Source organism: Andrographis paniculata, unplaced genomic scaffold, assembly GCF_009805555.1.
Source record: "Andrographis paniculata isolate CXL003 unplaced genomic scaffold, ASM980555v1 Contig32END, whole genome shotgun sequence".
In the NCBI taxonomy this organism is placed as follows: Eukaryota; Viridiplantae; Streptophyta; class Magnoliopsida; order Lamiales; family Acanthaceae; genus Andrographis; species Andrographis paniculata.
The window spans coordinates 7,044,147-7,067,663 of NW_026137565.1; the positions used below are offsets into that span (position 1 = coordinate 7,044,147).

General features: G+C 38.9%; 6 protein-coding genes and 1 long non-coding RNA gene across 7 annotated transcripts; 4 read left to right on the top strand and 3 right to left on the bottom strand.

Annotated features, from left to right (window-relative positions):
- Positions 1 to 891: 891 nt before the first annotated feature.
- LOC127247133 (ethylene-responsive transcription factor 12-like) lies at positions 892 to 1,641 on the top strand. The gene has a single exon (XM_051268865.1). The coding sequence runs from the start codon at positions 999 to 1,001 to the stop codon at positions 1,449 to 1,451; it is 453 nt and encodes a 150-aa protein (XP_051124822.1). The 5' UTR covers positions 892 to 998; the 3' UTR covers positions 1,452 to 1,641.
- A 3,773-nt stretch (positions 1,642 to 5,414) lies between these two features.
- Positions 5,415 to 6,410, bottom strand: LOC127248103 (ethylene-responsive transcription factor 4-like). The gene has a single exon (XM_051270287.1). It carries the CDS (start codon positions 6,307 to 6,309, stop codon positions 5,641 to 5,643), a length of 669 nt encoding a protein of 222 aa, XP_051126244.1. The 5' UTR covers positions 6,310 to 6,410; the 3' UTR covers positions 5,415 to 5,640.
- Positions 6,411 to 8,650: 2,240 nt separating this feature from the next.
- Positions 8,651 to 13,038, top strand: LOC127247650 (MACPF domain-containing protein NSL1). The gene is made up of 7 exons (XM_051269603.1): positions 8,651 to 9,058; positions 10,425 to 10,663; positions 11,087 to 11,291; positions 11,458 to 11,541; positions 11,611 to 11,794; positions 11,963 to 12,129; positions 12,246 to 13,038. The coding sequence occupies exons 1-7, from the start codon at positions 8,792 to 8,794 to the stop codon at positions 12,933 to 12,935; spliced, it is 1,836 nt and encodes a 611-aa protein (XP_051125560.1). The 5' UTR covers positions 8,651 to 8,791; the 3' UTR covers positions 12,936 to 13,038.
- A 91-nt stretch (positions 13,039 to 13,129) lies between these two features.
- On the bottom strand, positions 13,130 to 14,064 carry LOC127247651 (uncharacterized). The gene is made up of 2 exons (XR_007837903.1): positions 13,635 to 14,064; positions 13,130 to 13,299 (listed from the first exon to the last, which is right to left on the bottom strand). It is a non-coding gene; the product is annotated as an uncharacterized LOC127247651 (long non-coding RNA).
- A 453-nt stretch (positions 14,065 to 14,517) lies between these two features.
- On the top strand, positions 14,518 to 16,870 carry LOC127248135 (uncharacterized protein At4g28440-like). Its single transcript, XM_051270354.1, has 2 exons — positions 14,518 to 14,923; positions 16,425 to 16,870. Exons 1-2 carry the CDS (start codon positions 14,647 to 14,649, stop codon positions 16,616 to 16,618), a joined length of 471 nt encoding a protein of 156 aa, XP_051126311.1. The 5' UTR covers positions 14,518 to 14,646; the 3' UTR covers positions 16,619 to 16,870.
- A 1,792-nt stretch (positions 16,871 to 18,662) lies between these two features.
- Positions 18,663 to 19,988, bottom strand: LOC127248110 (protein E6-like). Its single transcript, XM_051270294.1, has one exon. The coding sequence runs from the start codon at positions 19,903 to 19,905 to the stop codon at positions 18,970 to 18,972; it is 936 nt and encodes a 311-aa protein (XP_051126251.1). The 5' UTR covers positions 19,906 to 19,988; the 3' UTR covers positions 18,663 to 18,969.
- Positions 19,989 to 22,003: 2,015 nt separating this feature from the next.
- Positions 22,004 to 23,495, top strand: LOC127248049 (uncharacterized). Its single transcript, XM_051270193.1, has 3 exons — positions 22,004 to 22,264; positions 22,476 to 22,903; positions 22,996 to 23,495. The coding sequence occupies exons 1-3, from the start codon at positions 22,100 to 22,102 to the stop codon at positions 23,432 to 23,434; spliced, it is 1,032 nt and encodes a 343-aa protein (XP_051126150.1). The 5' UTR covers positions 22,004 to 22,099; the 3' UTR covers positions 23,435 to 23,495.
- The last annotated feature ends 22 nt before the right edge of the window (positions 23,496 to 23,517 follow it).

Below are 23,517 nucleotides of genomic sequence, written 5' to 3' on the forward strand. Positions count from 1 at the left end.
CTGCAAAATATAAATAATGAAAATATTATTACTATTAGCAGTACGTAGGCTGCGCAGGCCTACAATTTATCCTAACTTGGACAGCTACGCAATCCATTCAGAATATTAAAACCCCAATATCGAAAAATAATAATAATAAATTATTCTTTTAAAAAAAGGTGGAGGCGCCGCTGAGATGTCCGTGCGAAAGGCGTCGGTAGGTCGTAGCGTAGGGCTTACGTCATCATGGGGCCCATACGGCCGACGCCACCACGTCGCGACACGTCGCATTAGGCGGCGGCTCATGCTTGCCTCCTTCAGCCCCCACACATTTCATTATTCGCCTCTACAGTTGTGGTCCCCTGCGGTTCGATACAATTCCCTCAGGAAACGGCTTTGACCGGTCGCTGGTCGCCCCCATGTAATAATTACTGCGGTAGTGGGGGGGGGGGGGGGGGGTTGTGGGGGTAAGTGTAAGTAAGTGTAAGTTGTCGGTTTTTTACTGCTGGATGTGGTCTAGTCTGTAGGTATTATTTATGAAGATGGTTTCTTTGGTAATTATTGAGGAAGAAAAGCTGCCTAGGGCCTTGTTTATCTAACTGTTTGGGGGTTGTTTAATGTCCCGTTTTAATTAACTTCCTCAATTATAGTACCAACCTCTTGCTCCAATAGGAATTTGCGTTGCAGGTTTCGAATTAATTAATTAATTACAGTAGCGAACGACACGGCATGTCTGAATGGATCCGACGGCGACGGTGCACGGGAACCCCCTGGTCCGCGGCGCAGGGAATAACTGCCAGGTGTTTGTTTATAGAGGGGTTCGTGCCGTCCAGCCGACGATTACGGGTGACCGGGTGGGGCCCACCAAACTTTTCATACACCGCCGCACACAATAACTCTCCCACACCTCAGCCACCAAACCCATTCTCACTCACCACCGTTTTTTTTTTTGGGTTCAATTTCTCTCTCTAGGGTGTTTCTCTATCTAGAATCTCCGGCCAGCTGCTCCGCCGTCGTCCATGGCGTCCGCGCGTGAGGGCCACTACAGGGGGGTGAGGAAGCGGCCGTGGGGGCGCTACGCCGCCGAGATACGCGACCCGTGGAAGAAGACGCGGGTGTGGTTGGGGACGTTCGACACGCCGGAGGAGGCCGCCCTGGCCTACGACGGCGCCGCCAGGTCCCTCCGCGGCGCCAAGGCGAAGACGAACTTTCCGGCGCCGCCGCCCGGGCTGTCACTGGATCTCAACCTGCCGTCCGACCACCGCTGGATTTCCCCGTCCGGTAGGGTAATGATCCACGACTTCCTCCACAGCGGAGTTCTCCGGGACGCGAATGCTCCGAACAATGGCGGAGCGCTGCCGCCCGCCGCCGCGACTCCCGCCGGCGACACCAATGCTCCGCCGAAGTATTTTGGAATGGTCAGACGTGGCTTGGCCATAGACCTGAACGAGCCGCCGCCTCTGTGGATGTAGCCGTTACTAATTTTTTTTGGATTAGGTCCTCGATGTTCTAAGCATTTACTATTAACTGCTTTTTAATTAAAATTTCAACGGCGGAGATCTCATCGTCTTGGCCCGAATCAGATCGGATTCAGATTTGTCGTCCTTTGTAAATATCACCGAATGAGACTCAATTATCCAATTTTTATTCCTTATCCTCCAACGTTGTTTCATCATTTACAAGCAATTTAATTTAATTTAATTTGATCGGATCGGATCGACAAATCTCCGCCGTTGATCCAACGGCTAATAATCACTCCCAATCCTAACAATCCAAATCACAATTACAATAACATAATCAGCGCTCCAGCCTCGATCGACACGCCCGTGTGCCCACGCGCCCGCAGACGCCGATTCCCTCACGCGCTACCAATATTCCGAGGAAAAAGATGCTTCATACAATACTTGTAATAAATTCCTGAAACGAAAAAAAAAAAAAAAAAAAAAAATCAGAGAGGCAAGCGTGTGGGCATATATATAAATTAAATAAATAAATAAATGATAAAGAATAAAAATAAATAATAGAGGAAAAATTCCATTAAAAGGATAAAAAAACAGTACAACGTGGTGGCTGCCTTTACAGCATACAGTTTTCATTCGTATGAAAAACAGTATATTCATTGGACTTCACTTGGACGGATTCGCCTTCGATTCACGTGGCCCCTTTACAAAATGCCTCCACTTGCTTCTCATTTTTCATTCATTCATTCATACATACATACATACATCAAGATTCAATGACAAAAACTAAATTAATAAATAATTAATAAACATTGGACTGGGTAGTGATCGAATAATGTAAGAAAGAACATGATGGTTAAAAGGACATCTTATACGTGTCCAAATATTAGTATATATACACAAGAGGGACCCAACTCCCAACCAAAATATGTACATCTATAATAGTATTTTAATTAAGTTCGGCGCCGATACGATATGGTAGCCTTAACAGGACAACCTTTTTAAATTATTATAACGTGTCATTACTACTTGGTATTAAACAAATAATAATAGTGGTAATTAAATTTGAATATACTTTATGAAATGAATAAGTAGTTGTTATTTGGAGATAAGTTTGTTTAATTCGAATAAAAATGTATGTATGTATGTATGTATGTTTTGGATAGGGACGCGTGGGTCATGCGCCGGCTTTTGTGTCACTGTCGGCTTTTCTCACTCTCTTCGGAACCTGTCGGCGGCCTTACCGCCACACACTACACTACTACGTATAATATAAATTTAATTTTTAAATATGTAACAAATAATAGATTAATAATCCGAGTTACTTTGACTAAATCAACGGTTAGAGGGGGATATGTTTTTTAATTCAATTTTTTTATTTTATTATTTAACTTACGAGTTACAAAAATATATATATATATATAATACTTTTCTTCTCATAAAATAACCCATCAAACATAAATAAAAAATATCTAAAAAAAACCTCATTGAATAATAGATGGACATCGAGGAGTGATCTTCTCTATATGCTCTAAATCATAAATTAACAAAGCTTAATTGAGGCCACAATATTTGTATTTAAATACTTTTAAGAAAATGAATGATTTATTTTCACAAATACTTTTATTTTACCCTAAAATTATTATTTTTATAAAAATAAAAGCAATATTACATTTACACTATTTTTAACTATTTAGTATAATTAAAATACTATTTTTAAAATTTTACATAAAAAAATAAATTCATACTTATCACTTTGAGGAATGAAATATTACAATTTGCATACGAAGGATGCTAGGATTAAAATCATAAGTTGTATCCATCGGCAATGTGTTAATGTCCAGTGGCCCTTGCCGTTGGACCAAACTTTGTAACACGACCCAATATCTTAAATTTTAGACCTATTGACTTGACGAATCGAAGTTATACGATGTAGATTTTGAATTGCGGCTATTATTATGTTGTTGAAATATTCGAACGTTACTCTCATTTAATTTATGTTATCTACTTGAGATTTTTTTTCCCCTGTTTCTATGCAGTTACGGTTCGTTTTACTTTTTAAGAGTTTTTCCTCTTTCTCGAGGTTTTGGTGGACGGTTTCTAACCATTTAAATTAATACTGACACTGAAGAATCCTCTTTTTTCGTGATTGTGGTTGATGGTTGAGATCTTTTCGATTAAATTTTTTTTTTTTTTTTTTTTGGAATATTTGTATTTCACGAGTTAGAGTTCAGTATTATTTTTTGAAAGCATATGATGTTTGCCAATTTTTCATATTATAATTGGAAAAATCAGCACGATGCATGGTAACATAAACGGACTAAAAATGTTTGTTTTTCTGGTTGTTCTTTGATTTGTTTGATATATAGTTTGCATCTTAACAAAACATTACACATATGGAGTTTGTTTGTTTAATATTTTTATTTGATAAAATAATTGATGTGAATTATATAAAAAAAATCGTGTTATTAATATTAAAATTGATATCTTATCTTGAATTATGAATATAAATTTATAAAAAATATAATATATATATATATATATCTTGAAATTTGTGTTGGATAAATATTTTTGGACAAACAAACCCATCAATCAAACAAAATATTATTCGTATCGCCTTAATTTGCCATATATATAACATTTCGTGAAACACATGTATAGATGGTGTAGTGAAGATAACGACTTGTGTTTATTTAATAACGACGATGCATTGATTAAAAATAGACGCCATTATTAATTGTTTTATAAATTCATTCATGTATTGCACATTTCATAAATATAAATAAATAAATTTTTACAAAAGTTACATAAATAGTACGTAATATAATCATTACATGTTGAATTGGTCGTGGTGTCACATGTAAAGTAATGTCCTTGATTTATTGAAGTTGCATCATGGAAAAAATTGAACGAAAACAGGAAAATTTAATTGTGTAACGAGACCGGCAACTAAAAATAATTAAAAAATACTTATAATTAATTAAAATACATAAGTCGTGTCTGTACCTAATAAAGCGTGTCATCACTCGGCAGCGGCAGCCACAAGTCTTATCAGATTCTTGGGGCTGCCCACACAGGTTATCATGACTAATAATATTAATTATTTTGCTTTTATTTATTTTTATTTTAATTTTAATTTTAATTTTAAATTATTATTATTATTATTATATTTTTATTATAATTATGGTGCAATAGGCGCACAGTGGAAATTGAATGGATTTGATATTCTAGAGTGAGGGTTACGTGGCACGCGTATGTGTGGAGAATCAAAATGGGCCATGGTACGTATGATTCGCAATCCAGTAACGCTGTCGGGATCGAGACAAACGGCTAAGCGGCGTCAACGGCGGCGTCCGTCTTACGTTATGATAATTAAAATTAAATTAGTATGTATTAATAGCCGGCTGGCTGCGTGTCCACCTCTCTGCGGCGGCTGACGGCGTTGACGGTTGTCGAATCACTGCGGTGCCTAACCTGTCGGCTGCCGTTAAAAATCGTGCACGAAATTTCTGCTCCAATAATTCGTCAAAAGCCGTCAACAGACGGTGCTTTTGTACCAGGATTTGAGGTATTTTCGAATAATAAGCTATTGACTGTTTAAGAGGAAGAAATAATTGTTCTTACTGTACGACGACATTTGGATCATTGAATCTGAGCTTAGAAATTGAGTGCTCTTGTCCCAAAATTAACAGCATCATAATTTATTTCTTCCTCTTATGTGAATTGAGTGTCATGTGCAAACCGACATATATTATACAAAATTAATTTAATCTCATGATCCAAATTTCAATAAATTAATAAATCGGAAATCGTAATGTATCTGCGTTAAAATCAAGGCGGTTTACAGTAGCGCCGAGTAGCTCCGATTCCCGGTTAGTTTCCGGCGAGTTATTCCGGTGAATAAAATTTAAAGCAGAAATACTGGTGGAGATTATGCCGGATGTGTTTTTTTAAAAAAAAAAATAAAAATAAAAATGATATGAACCACGACAAGGTGGAGTTAATTAATTAACAACAGCCTGAAATTCCGGCGAATATTTTCAGTCGGCCGTCGCAAACAGGAGGGAGATAAAGCTACAAGTATTCACATTAGCCGACGGCGAGCGTTCAACGAAGGACAAAACGAATCAAATCATCCAACTTTCTCTTACCGTCCCAACAAAAAGGTATAAATGTAATAATTCTAAATTTAGAAGTCAATTTAAAGCGAAAGCGCGAGACTCTCCGGCGGTGGAGGTAGGTTGAGATCCAGATCGATGCCTTTGCCGGCAGGAGGTTTCGGCAGGTCCACGACGGCCGACGACGAGTCGGATTCACTCTGCGACTCGCCGCCGTTGGATTCCGCCGGCACGCGTCGCATTTGGTTGATCAGGTCGGCGATTTCCTGCCGGGATTCCGGTCGGAGATGAAGCATCGTCGCCGGCACCGGTATACCTCCGCCGGCGCCGGAAGCCCGGAGGCCGTGGCTTTGAAACGCGGATCTCATCGGATGTTGGCCGAGAGTGAGGCGCAACGCCGCCAAATCCTGCACCGCCGGCGGCGGCGGCGGCGGACCGCCGTCCTGGCTGGATGACTCGACGGTGCTACTCTGGCTAGGGCTGGGATTGAAGAAATCGGCGGTCCTCTTGCCGGCGAAGACGAGAGGAGGGAAATTCGTTTTCGCCTTGGCTCCCCGGAATTGTCTGGCGGCGTCGTCGTAGGCTCTAGCAGCCTCCTCGGCGGTGTCGAATGTCCCCAGCCAGACACGCGTCTTCTTCCTCGGATCTCTGATCTCCGCCGCGTACCGCCCCCAGGGCCGCCGCCTGACTCCCCGGAAATGCCTCTCATTCCCATTCCCCTCCCTCCCCGCCGGCGTAGCCCTCGACGCCATCACATGTACGAAAACGATGATACGAACACCTACCTATGTCGGAATCACTCGATTAATCAATACCGGCGCAGATCGGACAATCAGAAATGGCCATAGATATATAGAACTGCAGGGAAGGCTGAGATTGTACATAGCCGCCCCCCCTATTGGGGCCCACAGGGTTACGTGGCACCATAGGGTCTGTTGGCGGCACTCTCGATAGGGTACGTGGACAGTCCAACTGCTGGATAGGTAATAATCTCTGCGTGACCCCTCGTCGTACCATGATCTGCAATCTACGCCATTCCTTTTTTTTTTTTTTTTTTTTCAATTTCCGAATTATCACTTCTATTGATTTCAATATTCGTTACAATGTATTGATTAAAATTAAATTTAATTATTGATGTAATTAGCTTTTCCCCGCCCCCACAACATATCTTTGTTGTATTTTCTTCATCAATTTTATTTCAATATTCTTCACAAATTATTCATGTATCCCCAAATTATCCCAGAAATTAATGAATAATCGCGTGTAGTGATGTAACACGCTTTTTACCACACCCCATAAAATCGCGCTTTCGGTGAACCGCGTGCTATCACCCACTAGAAATCCGACACGTAGCAGATGTCAATGCCGGCGTGTTGGAATAAAGTGGATCTGTTACTGTACTACATGCATCTGAAATTGCACGCGCTTACTGCCACCCATTTTCTATTTTTCTTAAATATTAAAAAAAATCTAATCCTTCAAACAAACAACCTCACTACTTACTGAATATCTTAAACAAAATAAAGTGAAAATCCGACAGAGAAATTTCCACAATGGCTGCGTGGAAATTCGCCGGAAGTGCAAGAAACACGAGCTGGCCGCCGGCCGGACCGGCCGTCGGTGTCGCGGTCCAACACTAAACCTACCTTGTTTGGATCAAACCCTTCAGACTTGACATTTGCAGAAAATAACATCACCGGCCACATCACTGCATTTTCCACGCTTTACACTTTGGCGAAAAGACCAATATGCCCTCATATGTGGAATGAATGTTCACTATTGCAGATAGTACGATACGACGCAGTCACACAAACAGACAACGTGTCATTTTAAACTTAAGGTGTATGCCTTATCACTATGTGCCAATACCATGTACGCTATTATACAAATCCTATTAATAAGTAATTAATTGAATTTAAAAAATATATTACTAAAAATTATTATTGTATAATAAAAATAATTAAAAATTAAGATAATTAAATAATTTAATTAAAATTCATAAAATTTAAAATATAATTAAAATATATAATTATATTTAAAAAAATTATGTAGAACGAACCAAAATAAAATATAGAATAAATTACGCGGAACAAACCAAGTATATATAGATATTATTATTATTATTATTATTATTATTATTATTATTATTATTATTATTTCTCTCTCAGTCCAGCTAAAAAGCATATATATTTCTATTTTGGGATGTCCAATTACAAAGTAATCATTTCATTAAATACTCTATTTTTTCCACAAATACCCATATTTTACATCACATCGTTACTTTTATACCAAAAAAGTAAGGGCAAAAATATCATTTCACTATTTTTACCTACGTACTATAATTAAAATACTATTATTTCTTAATCTCCGCGCCAAAAGTAAATATACACTTTTAGTTTGGACGGACAGAGTATTATTTATAGGTTATATATTAGTTAATTAAAAATATCTCCCTAAACGACGTCGTTGATGGCGTGAAGCAACCGGCAAATTGGGCAGCGCGGCAAAAAAAAAAAAAAAAAAAAGAAAGTCGCCAGCCGCCATTCGTATTTTCACATTGGGAGACGGGAGTCGTAGACACCACATCAGATTGAACGGTCTAAGTCAACGTTCCCCACACGGAATACAAATTGCATTTACTTATTTACCCACAAATTAATTAATTAATTCAATTTTCAAATCTCATCTTAAATTAAATAAAAATAATAATAGTCATAATTGTGTGGATGATCTCTTTAGGTCCACGTTTCAGTTGAGAATACCTAATTAAGGGATTAATTAGAATTCCTTGTTTTATGGTTCTGTTTAACATCCTAAGTCCAAATGACAGCTTATGTTTTTATTTTTAAATAAATTTATAATTACTTGGACTAAGTCAAGGAATAGAATTAAATTGTATCAGTAACGTCGAGTTGTATATATATATATATATGTATTTTTCAACTCTGTTCTTTTCCCAATTATTTTGATGAAATTTCCTAAATCAGACGCGTTACTGAAAATAGTGTATATCCGCTGAATTGACGAAATAACCCTCAGCTTTCCCGCTGCAATGGAAGGGTATTTTAGTCATTGACTTCTGCTGTGGCTCTGCACATATCATTAATTGCTGAAATGAAAGAATGGAGTCAACGTCCACAATCAATTATATCTCCTGCTCCAGTTATTTTTGTTTTCGTTTTTAGCGAAGCAGGCGCTTGCGGACGGACTGAAGCCTGAGTTATCGAAGCTTCAATGGCGTATAATGTTCGGATGGACGCGCAGATGGCGGCCGAAAAGGCTGTATCGGCGATCGGATTTGGCTACGATCTGACGTCGGATATCCGATTGTCGGCCTGCAAGCCTGGTCCTAGTGGCGCGGCTCTTATAGAGCTGGATCGGACTACTAGTCAGGATTTAGTTGTTCCTGGTAACATTCTCGTTCCAAATGTTTCTGCTTCAATCAAGTGCGATAAAGGCGAACGCACAAGGTTTAGCTCGGATGCGCTCTCGTTCGCTCAAGTAAATCCCGTGCAAAATTTAATTTGGTTTTTTGTTTTTAAAGTTATTGAATTTTTCTATGATCTTCTCGGAAATCTTAGTCAGAAACTTGTTCTCTTTTACTTTCTTTGAATTCTAATGGATGAAAGGATGTTTGCTTGTTTAAAAATGCATCAACTAGTTGGAGTTGCTACATTGAAAAAGTTGGGTAAGTTAAAACAGATTGATTGAAAGTTAGACAGAAGTGGTACTGCTAAATTTAACTACCCACTTAGTCGATTAAAATTTCGATGCCCCTCTGTCTACCATCTCAATGAAGATATATATAAGTAAATTGCATTGCCATTGTTGTCTAATAGTTCAATTTTTGGAAGTTCGAATTATGTGGCAAAACATTCACTGTGGGATTCCCTGTTAAAAACATATGAGTTATACATGTAGTGCTTATTGTGTTTGAACATGTATGTGGCTAAAGTGAATATATTGGTTTCAACTCCATTCAGAGCTGCTCTGGAGTTCCTAAATGCTAATATTATATATATATATATATAATATTATTGAGGAAATTGTTCAGGTGTATAGGCTCTATTCATTAGGTTTATTGCTCTATGTTGTATAGTTAGCCTTATTCTTAGAATGCACTCTATTTTTAGGCAGAAAGTTCAAAATAGACCACCAAGGACATGGCCTTCCACATGTATAATTTTTTGAAAGCAAGAGGAGCGATCACTTGGCTATGCATCTGTACTCTGCAGCATCTTTCAACTTCACCAAATCTCTTCAATTCTCATTCGAACATCTGATCACTTGTTTTAGGCCTTTACATGATGGCCTATGGTTATGTCTATGTATGTACGTATTTAGTATGCATGCATGATTCAAATATGCAGGGTGGCGTTTAAATACGTTTTGGAAGTATTTTGGGTTGGTTTTAGGAGTGTTACAAAAATTGAATAAAAAATAGGCACTACATGTGACATGAAAAGGCGTTTGATATGACGTTTTGAATAGTGATTAGATGTTAATGTAATATTTCAAATGAAAAATATGTTATGAAGTTCATATTTTTCGGTGGAAGCATTTTTGGTGAATAGCGTGAAAACAACTTTGAATATGTAAGACATGCAGTAGAATTCACAACCACATTAGGTGTTAGTCTAGCCTTTACAATAGGTTACCAAAGCATCAACTTCTAGTTGTATCATTTCAGTGAATGTGACATTTGGAGAATAGCATAAGGGTTAACAAGGATGCAAAAGCAGAACTAATCCTGTTCTCATTCTTGCACAAATAAATATATTTATATTTAATCCTTTCTGTTAATTTCAAAACAATGCCGCATGAAATACATATTGAACCCTTTTAACTATGCTTCCATTGTGTTCAGATGTCGGAGCATTTTAATCATGAGCTCTCTTTATCTGGTAAAATACCTTCTGGTATGTTCAATGCAATGTTCGGTTTCAAGGGTTGCTGGCAGAATGATGCATCCACTGCAAAAATTCTTGCTTTGGACGGTTGGTTCATTACTTTATATACAATTGAGTTGGAAAGATCTCAAATAACTCTCTCAAATAAACTGAAGAAAGAAGTGCCTCCGACATGGGATCCTGCTGCACTTGCCGAGTTAGATCCTTTCCTGGAACCTTAAAGTTTTATCTGCTGCATTATCTTTTAAACTGAAGTCAATTTCCACGAAATGCACTCAAGGATGGCTTATAATTTTATGTTTCTAATCTCATGCATTTGCCTGTCGTATCATTAAAACTAAAAGCAAAGATGGCTGATTAATTAACACGTTCTTTCTCTGCTTTCAAACCAGCATAAGGTTATTTACTCGTCTGTATCATCTGGTCATGAATATACATCTCAAAACTTTTAAAATGAGAAGTCTTCTGAGATTTCAAAAACAATTTGGTCATAAATCCTGCTTATCCAACTTATATACATGCATGTAGAATCATAGGCTATCATGCAGTGTCATTAAACATGCATTTCTGATGTTCATTAGGTTGTTTCTAATTTGAAGCTGCGGACTTGAAATTTCAGGTTTATAGAAAGATATGGTACTCATGTGGTAGTTGGTGTTAAGATGGGAGGTAAAGATGTAATTCATATTAAGCAACTTCGTAACTCAAATCTCCAGCCAACTGAAGTGCAGAAACTATTGAAGCAATTAGCTGATGAAAAATTTTGTGAAGATGAAAGTGAGAGTCCTATTCCTGGCTCTAATATTTCTTCTGGAAAGTCGAAGGTACAATATATGTTCACATTAATGCCACATTGGCTAGTACTTATATCCATATCAAACACTAAATTTCTTTGCTGGCCACGAACTTCTATTTTATGGTTGGGATGGTTAGTTAGTGCTATGATTTACTGCCAATTATTGATTATTATTGTGTTTCTGAACTTAATAGGTTGAACAATCCATGGTCTGGGATCTTCAGCTACCATTTGCAAGCTCTGTAAGAGCACCCGTTGCTTCTCACTCGAAAAATGATGTAAGTAGTCCGAAGGCGATCCTTTGAATTCATTCTCCTTGAGCGAAGAATCAACAATTACTTATGCAGGATCTGTTCAGTGTGCACATCAGAAGAGGAGGTTTCGATAAAGGCCAATGCCATAAAAAGTGGCTTTCAACGGTATCACAGTACCCCAATGTCATCTCAATGTCTTTCATCCCCATTGCATCCCTTCTAAGTGGCATTCGAGGCAGTGGTTTCCTGACCCATGCAATTAATCTCTACTTACGATGTGAGTTTGTTCAATCAAGATCAATTAATTTATATTCCTTCCCTTATATTTATGGCTAGAAGTTGAAATAAGTGTTAACTTTTTCAGTACTTGCAGATATATATATACATATTTACTTTCATGTTAACTCAGTAGCTTAGAATGTCTAATGATGCATTGTTACTGCAGATAAACCACCTCTAGAGGAACTCACACAGTTCCTGGAGTATCAATTACCTCGCCAATGGGCTCCCGCATACAATGATCTGCCTCTTGGCCCTCGCCGGAAGAAGAAAGCGTCTCCATCTCTTCAGTTCACTTTATTGGGGCCTAAGCTTTACGTCAATACCATAAAGGTGAATATGGCTTACTCTGTTTTTTCCATAATTCACATCATCTTATGAATGATTTCCAGGATTATAGATTGCAAAACATCATTTATATTTATACTTGCTACGGCAATCATCTGCAGGTTGATACTGGTAGTCGGCCTGTGACAGGCATTCGCTTATATTTGGAAGGCAAGAGGAGCGATCACTTGGCTATCCATCTGCAGCACCTGTCGAGTCTACCAGATTCTCTTCAACTCTCACCCGACCACAGCTATGAGCCACACGACGAGTCTGTAGACCGAGGGTACTTTGAACCTGTCAAGTGGAGCATATTCTCGCATATATGCACTGCCCCTGTTGAGTACCATGGAACACGGATCGATGACTCAGCCTCCATCGTGACAAAGGCCTGGTTTGAGGTCAAGGTCCTTGGCATGAAAAAGGTCCTTTTCCTTAGACTCGGGTTCTCAATGGTAGCATCAGCCATAATTCGCCGTTCTGAATGGGACGGGCCAACAAGTCTGTCTAAGAAATCCGGGTTAATCTCGATACTGATGAGCACACCCTTCAGCTCAGCTCTGAACCAACCCGAGAAACCCGTAAAGGTGGATTTAAACTCAGCTGTTTACCCGGGAGGACCTCCATCGCCTGCACGGGCTCCTAAGATGTCCCATTTTGTCGACACGAAGGAAATGGTGAGAGGCCCTGAAGATCCGCCGGGGTATTGGGTGGTCACGGGCGCAAAACTTTGCGTCGAGAATGGTATGATTCGGATTAAGGTGAAATACTCATTGTTAACTATTGTTTCAGATGAGTCTTTGTTAATGTGAAGAAGGTGAGGTTAGCACTGAATTGAATGCCAATGCATTATTCATTTGTTGTATGTACGTGTCTGTCTATATATATATATATATATATACTATTCTTCTTTCACTAGGTACGAAATGTTTTTGTCAAATTTGGTTTCATTATCAAATTCACCATTGGTGATTGGCCATAGCACAGCAGAACAATACTCTCAAGCTACACAGATGGGCAAGATTTGCCTTGATCATTGATATAAGCTAATCTTGATACATACATATATATAAAAATATATATTTACAAGGGGAGTGGCAGGAATGTGTTGTCTCCTCCCTCTCATTTGAATTATTGGTTGGCATCATTCACCAAGCAGCAGCCACTCCCAAGAAACTGTTGCAGAACACAAATTGTACAACAAATTCAGTTCTTGTCCACCATTACTGCTACTGGTAAAGACAGACAGCCTTAAGATCCCTAGTAAAATTAGGGCCAACTGCTACCAAACTGTGTAGAAAATGGTCTCAGCAAAGTGGACCAGTAGCACCACACCAACCAGAATTACCCATAGTAAGAATCGCAATAGAAGAAGATGAAGAAGAAGAAGAAGAATGGTATGAATGCAAAAGAAATTAACCAAAATTGAATCAGAATTCTTTGATTTCAAATCGTGATCATCCTCTCCTCCTCAATTGCACAGAATCAGAAGATCTGAGTTCAAATCAAACCTGACATGGCGCATCGCGAGATTGGAAGCCAAGGCGTGGAAGAAGAAATTGACCCCGTGGAGAAACACCACGATTCCTGCACACCCAAGCACGAAAAACTCCAGCATCCTTTCCTCTTACCCTCTCTCTAACTCAACAAATTCCACTTCCAACTTCCAACTCGTAAATCGAATCCGAATCCACACACCAAATCCAAATCAAACGGCGTCTTCCCTTCGCTCTGCACCTCTGTGGCTCTCTCTCTCTCTCTCTCTCTCTCTCTCTCTGTATGTATATATATATTTTGATAAAAGGATAACTGCGGTCTGTGGGTGCCGTGGGAGTCTAACTGGCATGACGTGGACTTCATATCATATACTAATAGTCTTTACAGTATTGTTTTGGGATCATTCTTTTTCTAAATTCGTTTAATAATGCCGTACCGTACATATTTGGGTGCCATTCTCCACGATCAACTTCTGTTAGACTATTTCTTATCTTATACTTAATTAACGTAATCCTGGCCACCACGAGTGCATAAATGAATTTAACCAGGGCAGGTGAATAATACTTATATTAATATAATAATTGTTTTTAATAATATGTGGCTAGCCATTGGTAGTTACAATTATTATTCTAGAAAATGATTTTCCAAAAAGTAAAACCTCTATTATTGTGACGAAGTTGTCGGATAATGATATTTATTTGTTTGTTTATTACGGCGGTGCATACCGCCGCCGCCCATATGCGGTTGGTCGGATTCTGTTTGTTTGGTAGCAATTTTAGAATTTTACGATGTATGGAGGATAAGAATTGGGCCGGCCCAAATAAATGTATTTCGAATGCTCGCCAAGAATTGGGCCCTATTCATTTAACGACCCACTACTGAATCAGTGGATAGGTTACGAATATCCACAGAATCGATTTTAGGGTTAGGGTTAGGGTTTCGTCGATTCGTCTGCCCTCCCAAAATCGTACTAAAACCTCCGTCCTCGCTCTTCGCGTACCTCGTTTCATCCATCTCCCGACGACGATGGCAAGCAAATCCCCGTCGACAACTCAGCAGCACGGTGGCGCTGTGGAGAGCAAGCCCGGACTGAGGAAGCCGGTGTTCGTCAAAGTGGAGTCACTGAAACCGGGTACGAATGGGCACACGCTGGTGGTGAAAGTAGTGAACGCAACTACTGTTCTGAACAAGAAGCCGCGCAATCCGACTTTTCGTGGTCCTCAGAACCAGAATACGAAGATTGCGGAATGCCTCATCGGCGATGAAACGGGGACTATCCTCTTCACCGCACGCAACGACCAAGGTCCGTCATTTTTGTTATTTAATTTTTTGGGTTGCACGCATGATTTCTTGGTCGTTGCTGTTTTTTAGTTTGTCTGAGTAGAGTGTTTTGCACGCCTCTTCTTGAAATACGTTGCTATAGAATTGTTTTGGTTTATCTGGAGATCGTTAGATAGTTTGGTGGCTATCCTTAAATAGAATAATGTCAATGTTCTGATTTTGTATGGATTGAGTAAACAAATGGATGCCCTGCATGTGTCTTCGTACTTCAACTTCACAACTTTGTTATGAAATTCTTCGAAGTCTGTCGATGGTATCTAACAGATGTTTTTTATTTGAAGTTTTATGCCTTTAGGAAAAACATATACATGTGATTAGCTGTGGCAATGTTAAAATGTCAATGTGGTAGTTAATATTTTTATGAGTTTCTGTATGCGCTGGTTAATTTACACTATTTTGCAATGTTGAAAGTTGTAGTTGTCATTGAGTAATGTAGTGTGTGTGGTTGATGTATATTTAATAGAAGCTTCGGCTGAGTTCTTTCAGGAAACTCAGCTTATAAGTTTGGGAAATAACTTGAAAACTGCAAAATGGTAGGACGATTTCGGCATAGGAGCTAGTTTTTTTTACAAGTTTATGCTTGCTGTGATTAACTTAATTCATTTTTGTGTCGCATGGAATATTCAATAAATGATGGGACCATTTTGGCATTTCTCCATGTTACAATCTGTAGTTTGTCATCGAGTAATGTGGTGGGTGTGATTAGTGTATATTTAATAGAAGCTTAACCTGAGGTCTTTCATAATACTCAGCTTTTAAGTTTGGGCAATCACTTGAAAGCTTTAGGCGATCGTTGAAGTGACTAAGATGTATATATGATTGATGTATAATCAATGTTTCTGGTTTGCTGAGATAATGGCAAATGGCGAAGTTGCAACTAAGAATGTTACTCATTCACAATGTAAGGTGGCTGTGATGGTTGCATCGTTTGTTAATCATGCATGTTGATGCATTTGGAGCCTACAGTATGGGACCTATGCATGAAAAAATTCTCATTATTTTGCTTTTAGAATTCTCTTTTTTTTTTTCTTCGTTTTTTTTTTCTCTCTCTCTTTGTTTGTCTAGTTGTCTGAGATTCTATTCCTATCTTCTATTTCTTTTCCTCAGTACATCTTTTTTTCTCTGCTATTTCTCTTATTGGAGAAGAAATTCAAAATTGAAAGGATTCCATTGAAATAGCATTCCTTTTACTAACAAGCAGGCGGTTACGGGAATTCTATCCACCGACCGGACCTATTTCTTCAAATAAATCTTCTGTTCATAATACTTGAGTTATTGTTTTCATTCTTTCTACGTCAAAGTAGACTCACTAGACTTTCCAAACTGTTTCAAATACCATGTTGGATTATTTTCAACTTCTATGTATAAATACATCATATTCTCCTCTGTGTGCTTGGGCGATATTGTGGGTTGATAATTAATTACTTGTAGTCTAATATAATAAGCATTTTTGTTCGATGCAGTTGACATGATGCAGCCAGGTAACACTGTGATATTACGGAATGCAAAGATCGACATGTTCAAGGGGTCCATGAGGCTAGCGGTGGACAAATGGGGTCGCATAGAAGTTACTGAACCAGCAAAATTTGTGGTGAAAGAGGATAACAACTTATCCCTTGTAGAGTACGAGTTGGTCAATGTTGTTGAAGAATCTTGAGCATGCTGGAGCTGTTGATGGATGGTATTGGGTGAATTCAATTAACTTTATGCTATTGGAATCTGGTGCACTGATTTCGCTAATTAGTTTGTTTTTTGGCATTAAGGTGAAATTGTGATAGTACTAAACTAATTTTGGGTTTAATTGTTGGTGTATAGAAAATACTGCTCTTGGTTCTTACCCTGCATGGCTTGAATGTGGAGAAGTAAAATATTTGAGTTTGCCTGTGGACTTTTGCCCAAATATCCTTAGTCTCCTTATCTTTTACTTGTTACTGTCTCATTCTTGGAATCATGTGTTTTACATTTCGTTATTTTGTTTTTGCATGTCATTGTCTCTTCCACCAATATGGTTTCTTCCAAGATTTTATTGTGATTTCAATAGGAAAAAAAGTAGCATTAGAAGAGCAGACGTGCCCTACTGGGAATTTAATAAATTGACGCATTTTCATGGTTATAGTAAATAGGTATTCATGGTTAAGCGGGGGATGAAGTAGTAGTAGGACATGATGTGGTTGAAGCAATGATGAAGGATGAGCAGTCCAGCTGACCATTTTCTAAATTTGTCTCCCACATCCATCTCTATCTATTTATCATTACCAACCATTCCAAGTTTAGGACAGCATTCCATCATCTGCTGCAATTGGGACAGACCAGACCAGACCAGACGAGGTCCTAATTCAATAAAATTTTTTTTGAAGAAATATGTGAAATATGAAAGCCTAGATATATGGCATAATTAAGGGTATATATATACATGTATTTTTAAATATCATTTTCACAATTTATAAATACTTCTTTTTCATAACAGAGAACAGAAAAACGGGGCGGCCACGTCAGTTGCGGAAGGATCCGACCGCCACCTTTATTTAATTCTATGCTTTTCAGGGTAAGAGTAAATTAAATAGAAAAAGAAAGTGTTACTTTTGCCTTTGGACAGTTCTTTCATTAATTATATTTTTTATTTTTCCCGGGCAATTAGGGTAGTTGAAATAGGCACTCCAACCACACGGTCAGTCCCTCCTCTCCTGCCCCAAATCTGCATCCGCCTTGAAAATGACTTATGTAACTCCATTTACAACATTTAATATAATTTAATTTAATTTGATTTGATTTGATTGAATGCTTGATAGCAAAATCATGTGGATTAGTGACCGTCGGATTAAGTGGGTAACGTTACTTAATTTAATAACAATAAATAAATTTGTGGGGGATCTTTGATTCAATTCACTTCAAGAAATGGAAATCGAATCAACCCATGCATTTATTTGCATTTACGATTAAATCGTTACGCTTTTTAACGTGTGTGTATAATTTTCGGTCATAAGTTACATTCAATCACTTTCATTGTTGCATGTAAATTGTATGTACATTATTTATAGCATAACATTTGGAAAAACAAAATCAACCCACTCAAAAATAAATTCTAATTTTTATATTGATTTTCAAGTGACTTATTCTTCTTTTTTTTTTTTTTTCCTATGTTCCAACCTTCATTTGAAAACAATCAACTGCCCTTACACAAGTTTATTTTTTCCTTGACCAAAAAATGAAAACAGAGGAAGAGACCAAAAAGAATAGTATTTATTTAGAGAAAGGAGGAACACATCTTTTACTTTTTAAAGCAGAAGAATACTCATTTTAAAGACACTGAAATACACATAAACATGTTTCTATAATAAGAATACTTGTTCTACCTTTAACTTTATTGACTACTCTTATCACAACAAATTAAAGAATAAAGACCCTAAAAATTAGGGTTCTTAGTAGTTTGTACCAAAATTAATTTAATTATACTCCTATGTTGTATTTTGTCTAATCCATTGCCAACTAGATCCAAGGACAAGATTCTACCATCTGTAATTTGGACATTAACCCTAACCAAATTATTATTTTAATAATTGCACTTCTTTGTGGGTCTGTCACACTATCAATTTATTTTCTATTTTTATAAAAAAGCAATGCTTGGGATCATAATTATGCTCACCATTGAACTTAATAATTATTACAAATGGTGAAATAGTCCCATAGTGTTACTCATCATGTACTATAATATAAAATTAATATACATTTATTCAATATTGATTATTTTTGTCACACTGCTCACAAAGTACAATATAGAAAGATTTAAAAAAATAATAATTTAAACAAATTTAAATGCAAAAAGCACAAAATTTTAAAAACAGGACATACTTAAGTCATATATATTTTGTATCACTCCATCGATCAATGTTTTTTTTTTTTTTTTCAATAATAAATTAAACGGCAGTAACAGAACTGAGAAGAACCTTCATGTAACACATCAATGGAGATTGCCCTAAATTATCTTTTCCCAATTCAACCAGAGGCGTTTCAGGGAAATCCGCCGTTAATGTTTTCCCGGTCCCAATCGGCGCCGCCAAAGCTGCCAGTATATCCGGTCGCCGTCGGTCGGGCACCCTTGAGGCTTTCGTAGGGGTGATTGCTGCTGTACTTCTGGGAATTGAGATCGTAGAAATACTTTCCGTTTTCGATGAATCTGGTGTCGCTCATCCCCTGCGGCTGGAATCCGCCGTTGAAATAGTTTTCGCGGCTGTTGAAACTGGTGTCGCTCGGCTGGAAACCGCCGTTGGGGTAGTTTCCGCGGCGGCTCTGCGGCTCGCTGTTGAAGCTGTTCCCGCCATTGTAGTAGAAATCGTTATTATTTCCCTCTGCGGCGGCGGCGGAGGTGGTGGCGGCGTAGTTTCTGTAGGCGGAGTCGTCTTCATCCTGCTGGGGGTTGTAGAAGTTGTGTTCGGCGGCACCATTGTAACTGTCAGTGTTTACGGAGAAGGTTTTTTCTTCATTAGGGTTCAAGGGGAAGCCATTAGGGTTTACGGGGAAGGTTTTCTCTTCATTAGGGTTCACGGGGAAGCCATTAGGGTTTACGGGGAAGGTTTTCTCTTCATTAGGAATTGAAACGCTGTCGTTTATCTCTTCCGGCTGGGTAACGTAGGCGACGGGGTTGTAGTTCTTGGGGAGGTACTTGCGCGGCGGCTGCTGCTGTTGATCGGATTCGGTGAATTGTGGAGTGGCGGTGGTGGTGGACGGCGGGAGTTGGCCGGACTCGTGGCCGTAGAGACCGTAGCTGTTTTCAGTGTCGGGGATGAAATCGGGCTGGTTTTGGGTAGGGACAACGTCATTGTTGGTGGTGCTTGGGAGTTTGTTGAACAATTGGCTGTCTCTTGCTTGAGTGTAAGAGGGTAACAGAGTGAAAAGGATGAAGAAGAAGAAGAAGAAGAAGGGGATTTGGCTGGCGGGGGAAGCCATTGGAGGGATAAGGAAGAAGAAGATGATGAGATTATGCGTTAGTGGAGTGGAGTGTGTATAGTGTAGTGTAGTGGGAGTCTTGAGATATGTGTCATTTTATAGAGGGTCTTGGGGGGGGTGGATTAGGGGTTAGTGCCAAGAAATTAGTGTCAACTTACATGGTGCCAATGGGGACATGAATGGGTGAAAATTGGGTCCCATCAGCTCGTAAATGAGATTTAGGAAGATGGGTCGTTTTGGCTCTAATTGAAATTGTGGTTTATTTTGAAGTGGGGGGTTGTGGTTCTTGGGAGGTCCATGGATCTCGGATCCATTTCCGCGTTTGTTGCACTACTTTATGCGACCTGGCGTCGAACTCCCGGGCACCGCTCCCTCAAGGAGATTAACAAAGTTGTGTAGTAATGGTGAACAATAATGATAATTAGTTCTAGAAGGGTTTTTAGTCAGTGGGGTGAGGCCATCATCTGTAACCAAAATCAGAGGCCCCAATATTTATTCAAAATTTTTAAAAAAAACTAAACTGCATCCAACTTCCTCTTGAATAAAATGGTCACACCACCCACTAATGGGAAAAATTCAATAAATGAGTATATACACATACATACACATTAGTGGAATGGAAAACCAAAATGCAAAAAGTGTATGAGCGGTTGATTATGCGTGGATTGTGGGTGGGTGGGACATGAAAATATTATTATTATTATTATTGAGTCTTGCCATTGAGTGCACTAAAGCAAGCAAGCAAGCATGCATGTGCCCACAAATTCTCAAAAATATTTTAGACTTGATCACAAATTGCATGCCTATCTACTATCCACACCATGATGGGTCCCCCCCCCCCCCCCCCATCAACATTTTCATTTCATTACATATTATATATATATAGTAAGAATATGGATTAAACCATAATTGGGGATGCTAATAAGATGAAAAGAGTCCCATACTCTTAACATTGAATGTAAATTTGTAATGACATATCATGTAAGGCAAGGCATGACAAGTAGTTCCCTGTTCTTGTGTATTGCACAAATAAAAAGGGAAGAATCAATATGACAATGAGACCATAATGTTAGGGTAGGGCAGGTAAAATAATTAATTAATTAATAATAAATAATAAATCTTCCATCACCTAATGTGGTTGAAATATTGTAACGTACTTCCTTGGCTTTTCTCCATTGTATTAAATGTTTGCAACCATAACTTTTCCGTGGCATTCAAATCTTAATTTAAATTATTTCCCAATCTCCAATATATGAGCAGTTACGTTTTATATAATTTTGGGTGGTCTTCAATGCCCCTTCAATTTTTTTTTGCCAAACAAACAACGCACATAATTTTGTAATAAATTTTCAGCAACCCTTTTTCAATTGTTGCTGGTGGTGACATGCATCATGCATGCATGTGTCTTTGTAAATTATCTCAACAATAACAATAATAGTACTTACTGCATTTCAAGATTAATTATTGAATGTGGGCGAATGTAAATGTTAGTAATTTCTTCTGTCCCCATAAGAAATTTCGATTGAAGGGTTTTATTTTTTTATATCTGAAATTGAAATAATTATAGTGCACTGGAGCTGGCTGGTTGTTGTTGCAGCAATTTAAAGTCAACCAAATCCAAGAAATGAGGATTGATTAAGGGTTTTTTGTTATGTTAGCTTTCTGTTTGACCAATTGATAAATGTTGTCTGTCTGTTTTCTTTTGTCAACACCTTTTTTGTCCTTTTTCTTGCGTGATTGGCGGAATCCAAATTTGTAGGTTTCACCAAATTGTTTTGTTAATGTTTGCCAATTAAATGGAAGAATTGGATTTAAATATTGGGCTCAACAAAGCGGGCCTTGCTTATATTTTGAATTTGGGCCTCAAAGCTAAAAGCCCACATTTTGATGAAATCTCATGAGCCCATTGTAAAGTTCGGCCCAGAAAATATTTCAAGAATTTATTCTGCATGGATGATGAGAACGAGAATGAGAATGATTTCATATTAGCTATTTACTACAAAAATGGGGGAAACCATCGGCGAGTAAAGATCTGGAAAGTTCGACGGTTTTCTAGAACATGCCCAACTGATTACCAGACATATATCTCCGCCGCCCCTTTTCGGTTCCCTTCCCGCAACTCCACCTCCGCCATAAAATCAACCGACTGATTGCTCACGACGATCGATCGATCGATTGATTTGAGTAGAAGAAGATGGGTGTGGATTACTACAACATATTGCAGGTGGACAAGAATGCTAAAGACGATGAATTGAAGAAGGCTTACAGGAAAATGGCGTTGAAGTGGCATCCTGATAAAAATCCTGACAACAAGAAGGAAGCTGAGGCCAATTTCAAACAGATTTCTGAAGCTTACGATGTATGGATTTTTTTACAATCCTTGCTTTCTTGTTCATGTTGATGTAACGGCGAAATTGGAATTTGAATCGCTTAATGAATCGATTTCACATTTTTTTGGGGTTAACGAATGTCTGTAACCACTAATTGAATTGAAGAAATTTGAGCCTGTAGGGTTTTAGCAACAATGGAAATGTCGTCATTCATTCAATTCTTTTCTGATTCTTTTGCAGGTTCTAAGTGATCCCCAGAAAAGAGCAGTTTACGATCAGTACGGCGAGGAAGGTTTAAGAGGGCAAGTTCCGCCGCCGTCCGGCGGCCGGCCTGGCGGCGCAACCTTCTTCCAGACAGGGGGTGTTCCAAATGTGTTCAGATTCAAGAATGCTGAAGACATCTTTGCAGAGTTCTTTGGATTCTCGATCCCATTAGGAGGAATGGGCGGCAGCGCCGGCGCCGGCGCCAGCGGTGGTTCCACATTTTCCGGCGGTTCGATGTTTGGGGATGACATCCTCAGCTCCTTCGGAGACAGCCGACCGGTCGGCGGCTCGGCCCTGAGGAAGGCCCCGCCGATTGAGCAGAAGCTGCCGTGCAGCTTGGAAGAGCTGTACAAGGGAACTACGAAGAAGATGAAGATTTCCAGACTGATTTGTGATGCCAGTGGGTAAGTAAGAAAGAAATCCAATTCAGGTTTCTAATTCTAACAGCTGGTGAGATGTGTAAGAAATTGACGATCATGATCTCTAATGTGTGCAGGAAGACCATAACGGTGGACGAGACTCTCACCATTGACGTTATACCAGGCTGTAATAAGGGGACAAAGATCATATTCGAAGAAAAAGGGAATGAGCAGCCGAATGAAATTCCATCAGATTTGGTGTTCATAATCGATGAGAAGCCACACGGCGTGTTCACACGTGACGACAAGAATCTTTACTTCACGCAGGAGGTGTCGCTGGCCGAGGCATTGACAGGGTGCACGGTCCATCTAACTACGCTCGATGGAAGGAAATTAACTAAACGCATCAGTGGCGTGATCGATCCGACTTATGCGGTGACGGTGCCGGATGAAGGGATGCCGTTTCCTACAGAGCCGACAATGAGGGGGAATCTTCTGATCAAGTTTAACATAAAGTTCCCCACTAGTTTGACGCCGGAACAGAAATCCGGGATCAAGAAACTGTTGTCTGCATAGGGCTGAAGAAGTGTGTGTATCATCTTGTTCCATTGCTGCCTGCATTTTGTCTTTCTTTCTTGTATAGTTTTGCTCAATGCCTT